Genomic DNA, 5,739 nt, shown 5'->3' on the forward strand with positions numbered 1-5,739 from the left:
ACAGTGACTGTGTCCTCCACAGCCTCCTCACCCACAGTGACTGTGTCCTCCACAGCCTCCTCACCCACAGTGACTGTGTCCTCCACAGCCTCCTCGCCCCACCCATGACACCAGCCGCGTGTCTTGTGAGTGTCAGTTACCCCAGCACCCTGTGTCATCCACATCCTTGAGGTCCGGCGCTGGTTTGTGTGCTGCCCCTTCTGACAGGAAGCCAGAGGACACATTCAGCTTTTCCTTCATCATGATGGCATTCAGGCCATCATGTCCATCCGTTTTGTTTTTGCAGCTTGTTGGGGACATAACTTCTGTAACCCCATGCCTTATTTAATTCAAGCATCTGTAAGTCACAGAGGGCTGGGCAGGATGCTTCTAGACTGCTCCCTGGCTGCGCTGCTCTCCCGATGATTCACCCGCTGGCTGGCTGGCACAGGGTGTCACCGGTGACTGCCGCGGACGGCAGGGCTCCGTGCCCGTCACCCAGGGCAGAATTCCTGCAGTGGGAGTCCCCATGCACAGATAAAATCCCATCCTGGAATACATCGCATCCGTGTGGTGGACAGTAAGAGGACAGAGCTGCCCTGGCCCACAGCAGCCCTGGAGCTGGTCAGGCCCTGGCTGTAGGAGTCCTGATCCCTGGCCGCTCATGTTCTCCTCTACCAAGAGAACTGTCTTTCCTGGCGGCACAGTTCACAACCAAGCCCAGCTGTCCTGCATCTGCCCTTTGGGAGTCGGTGCAGTTGGCATTTTCCAAGTTTTATTCTGAGGACATTTTACGCATCAACTTTATCTGCCGCGTGAGGCAGGGTCCCTTTGCCTACTCCTTCCCAGAGGCCCCAGTCACAGCGTTCAGGGCTTGACCTGGGCCCTGGAGGAGGAGCTGAGAGTGGAGACTGGTGTGACCCAAAAGAGATGTCTGGCATCATACGTGTGCTCACAGCCAGGGCTGTCTGTGGGGTCACCTCCACACGGGGTGTGCTACAAGCACGGGGTCAGGGCTGTGGGGTCACCTCCACACGTGGTGTGCTACAAGCACGGGGTCAGGGCTGTGGGGTCACCTCCACACAGGGTGTGCTACAAACACGGGGTCAGGGCTGTGGGGTCACCTCCACACGCGGTGTGCTACAAACACGGGGTCAGGGCTGTCTGTGGAGTCACCTCCACACGGGGTGTGCTACAAGCACGGGGTCAGGGCTGTGGGGTCACCTCCACACGGGGTGTGCTACAAGCACGGGGTCAGGGCTGTGGGGTCACCTCCACACGCGGTGTGCTACAAGCACGGGGTCAGGGCTGTGGGGTCACCTCCACACGCAATGTGCTACAAGCACGGGGTCAGGGCTGTCTGTGGGGTCACCTCCACACGCGGTGTGCTACAAACACGGGGTCAGGGCTGTGGGGTCACCTCCACACGCAGTGTGCTACAAGCACGGGGTCAGGGCTGTGGGGTCACCTCCACACGGGGTATGCTACAAGCACGGGGTCAGGGCTGTGGGGTCACCTCCACACACGGTGTGCTACAAACACGGGGTCAGGGCTGTGCTGTGCATGCGCGGTGTGCTACAAGCTGTGCTGTGCATGCTCGGTGTGCTACAAGAACAAGGTCAGGGCTGTGGGGTCACCGGCACACGTGGCGTGCTACAAGAACGGGAGGCCCAGCCTGATGTGGGGAGTCCAGGGTGTGGGGGGCGCACCCCTGGGGCAGCGCTTAGGAGACAGCATGTGCTTCCTGTCTGGAGTACAGAGGCTCTGAAGACCGCGTAGGCAGCTCATGCACTGTCTTTAGAACCAGAGTCAAAATGCTGTCGTTTCTTCTGGCAAGAGCTGCGTGTGTGTGTGTGTGTGTGTGTGTGTGTGTGTGTGTGTGTGTGTGTGTGTATGTGTGCGCACAGAGGTTTCGATTAACTACGTTGGCTTGTGAATTCAGTGCATCGCAACCATGTCACCACCGTCCTCCTCCTCCGTCTCAGCCCTGGCTCACAGATCACAGCTCACAGATCACGGCTCACAGGTCACGGCTCACAGATCACAGATCACGGCTCACAGATCACGGCTCACAGATCACGGCTCACAGATCACGGCTCACAGATCACAGATCACAGCTCACAGCTCACAGATCACGGCTCACAGATCACGGCTCACAGCTCACAGATCACAGCTCACAGATCACAGCTCATGGCTCACAGATCATAGCTCACAGATCACGGCTCACAGATCACGGCTCACAGATCACAGCTCACAGATCACAGCTCACAGCTCACAGATCACAGATCACGGCTCACAGATCACGGCTCACAGATCACAGCTCACAGATCACGGCTCACAGATCACGGCTCACAGATCACGGCTCACAGATCACGGCTCACAGATCACGGCTCACAGCTCACAGATCACAGCTCACGGCTCACAGATCACGGCTCACAGATCACGGCTCACAGATCACGGCTCACAGATCACGGCTCACAGATCACGGCTCACAGATCACGGCTCACAGCTCACAGCTCACGGCTCACAGATCACGGCTCACAGATCACAGCTCACAGATCACGGCTCACAGATCACAGCTCACAGATCACAGCTCACAGCTCACGGCTCACAGATCACGGCTCACAGATCACAGATCAGAGCTCACAGATCACGGCTCACAGATCACGGCTCACAGATCACGGCTCACAGATCATGGCTCACAGATCACGGTTCACGGCTCACGGCTCACGGCTCACAGATCACGGCTCACAGATCACGGCTCACAGATCACGGCTCACAGATCACGGCTCACAGATCACGGCTCACAGATCACAGATCACAGCTCACAGATCACGGCTCACAGATCACGGCTCACAGATCACGGCTCACAGATCACGGCTCACAGATGTGCGCTGACGTCAGGACACATTGACCCTCCATCCTCTTCCACGCATCTCCCTCATTTCCCTCCCAGCTTCCTGGGATTAATTCTGTTGGACTGGGAGTTCGTTGTTCAAAGGAGTTACACCACCCCTTAGTGAATGTGTGTGTGTGTGCATTTGCCAGTGTATGTGTACACCCATGTAGTTGAGATCTCATTCTACGCAGCACGCTGTCACCAGCCCCGATTCTAGAGAGGGCAGCTGACAGGGCTGGCTCACGCCCTCTGCTCCCAGCCCCTCACATGGTGTCCTGGATGCACACTTGCACACGTTTGGGCTGGCTGGGCCTCTCTCCGCCTGTGTCTTAGTGGTGCAGGGCTGGGTCGTGGCTGTCGTGTTCCACACCACAGGCCCCCTGTCCCCTTGAGCTTTCTCCCCTTTATGCAAAATGTTGTTAAACAGCACCCCAACATTCTTTTACATTCAAGGAAGAGAGTGCGTGGTACCTGGGGTGCTGGAGAGGGTTTTTAGTGTGTTCTTCTCCATAGAAGGCAGTTTACTTTTCTGGGACGGGCTGCCTCCTCCCCGGGCGCTTCCCCCACACCGCACGTCTGAGGATTTGGGCTGATTGACTCTTGTTTGTTTTGTGCAGGCTCCGCCGTCGCCCTCCTCACCCATAGCTAATGAACCAAAGTTTGAGAAGCACTGGCTGGACAGTGTGTCCGTGCCTCTGTCCGTGGCCCGGATCTCCAGGTACAAAGCTGGCACGGAAAAGCTCAGGTGTGTGACTTGAGGTCCGGGAGGGGTGACTGCGTCTGTGCCCGGCACAGCGGGCCATCGGCTGCCCTGTGGTGCTGTGACGGTTGCCGATTGTGCTGTGATGCTCTGTGGAGCTGGAATTTGGGGGGATGGTGGAGAACGGGGGGAGGAGGACCACAGCGATCAGAGAGGCCGACGCGGACCAGGCTCTGCGCTGTCTCATGGCCGTTGTCACCACAGGAGAAATTCTAAACGTTCACAGAATTAGGTTCAAGATGATGAGACTGAATCTTGTCTAAAGGGTAAATAACTGCAGAAAAGCCATTTAAACTCAGTGGGCTTTGTTTTCTTTATGAATAGAATGAGAGGTTGGTCTAGCACCTGTGCTCAGTAATGCTGCTCGTCTGTGGGCTTTGTTAGTTTAGTAATATGAGCAATGCCTGTGGCGTGCTCTCTCTGCAGAGCGGCTTTGCTGTCAGTGGTGGGGCAGCACTCTGTCTGGCTCCACGGAGCCGGAAGCGAGCAGTCAGGGCTCTTCTGCTTTAAGAGGAGAGCGAGACTGCCCACCAGCACCAGTTAGCGCAGGAAAGTCTCACTGTTGTAAACAGCCTTCGTGAAATGTGGGTGTGTGGTGTGTGTGTGGCTGGAGTGTTTGTGGTGTTCGTGGTGTGTGGGCAGACAGTGCAAAGCGTGAGCTCTCTTCACTGGGCCTAGGGGCAGGCACTGAGCCACTGGCCTCGCTTTTGAGGAAGGACAAAATAAGAAAACAGGAAGGAGGTGATGAGATTATTATACACATGCACACACATGCACACATATGTGTATACACACACATGCACACGTGCACATACACAGAACACCCTCCCCAGGTGTGCACCGTGGGAGGAGACGCTGTGGACCTGGAAGTGTGTCCGTGTGAGGCTGCCTTCCCTCGCCCCGTCTGCTCTGGCAGGCAGCCTCTGCGAGTCTGTCTCTGAGGAGCACCGGGGATTATTATGATCTGCGCACAGCACTGCCAGTGTAAGCGTTCAGGAGATCTTTTCTCCTTCACCGAGCAAGATAAACTCATCACAGGCCCTCTCCTTTGAACGTAAACTTGATGCAACTTTTCTTTGTGTGTGGAGGTTTACTAGGCTTTCAAGATATGAGCTTAAAGTGCATAGAAAGGGTTTTAAAGTTTGAGGACCTGAATCCCAGTCGATGAAAGAATGTAAGAAGGCGCATGCCTGTCCCGGTCCCGAGCCGGGCTTCCGCCCAGCGCCGGGCTCCGTCTCTGTCTGTGGAAGCCGTGCCGACTCTTGACCCCAGAGCTCACAGCGTCGGGCGGCTGCCCACCCCGGCCAGCCCAGCACCGGCCTCTGTACCTCAGCAAAGCCAGCGCACAGGAGCCGACTGCCAGGGCTCGAGGAAAGGACTTGGTAATGGAACGCTTGTCCAGGAAAATTAATACCAGATCAGGGAGGAGCCAAGCTTCTCCCCCTTGACTGGAAGAACTGATGGAGACAGCTCTAGAATGCTCAAACACCAGGGTGTGCAGTGGTTCCAGTGCTTTCTCTGACTCCTTAGATGTTGCCACTGTCCCTGTGGGAGCTGTGACAAAGCACCAAGACGGGGAGGGGGGTTGGGGGGGAAGGGTGGCACTCATATACTGTGGGCCGCTGGTGTCACACATAGCACCACTAGTGTCACACGGAGACAGGGCTGCTGGTGTCACACAGAGACAGGGCCGCTGGTGTCACACAGAGACAGGGCCGCTGGTGTCACACAGAGACAGGGCCGCTGGTGTCACAAGGAGACAGGGCCGCTGGTGTCACAGGGAGACAGGGCCGCTGGTGTCACACGGAGACAGGGCCGCTGGTGTCACACAGAGACAGGGCTGCTGGTGTCACACAGAGACAGGGCCGCTGGTGTCACACAGAGACAGGGCCGCTGGTGTCACACAGAGACAAGGCCGCTGGTGTCACACAGAGACAGGGCCGCTGGTGTCACACAGAGACAGGGCCGCTGGTGTCACACAAACACAGGGCCGCTGGTGTCACAGGGAGACAGGGCCGCTGGTGTCACACAGAGACAGGGCCGCTGGTGTCACACAGAGACAGGGCCGCTGGTGTCACACAGAGACAGGGCCGCTGGTGTC

The 5,739-nt window shown here is 57.2% G+C and overlaps 1 protein-coding gene across 1 annotated transcript in view; it reads left to right on the forward strand.

Moving 5' to 3' along the window:
* Sntg2 (syntrophin, gamma 2) overlaps positions 1 to 5,739 on the forward strand; it is a 152,639-nt gene that overhangs the window by 75,271 nt on the left and 71,629 nt on the right. Inside the window, exon 10 of the mRNA XM_013028867.1 lies at positions 3,496 to 3,623. Coding sequence (XP_012884321.1) covers positions 3,496 to 3,623 — 128 coding nt within the window. The remainder of the gene's footprint in view (positions 1 to 3,495; positions 3,624 to 5,739) is intronic.

This window comes from Dipodomys ordii, unplaced genomic scaffold, assembly GCF_000151885.1.
Source record: "Dipodomys ordii isolate 6190 unplaced genomic scaffold, Dord_2.0 Scaffold115, whole genome shotgun sequence".
NCBI classification, from domain to species: Eukaryota; Metazoa; Chordata; class Mammalia; order Rodentia; family Heteromyidae; genus Dipodomys; species Dipodomys ordii.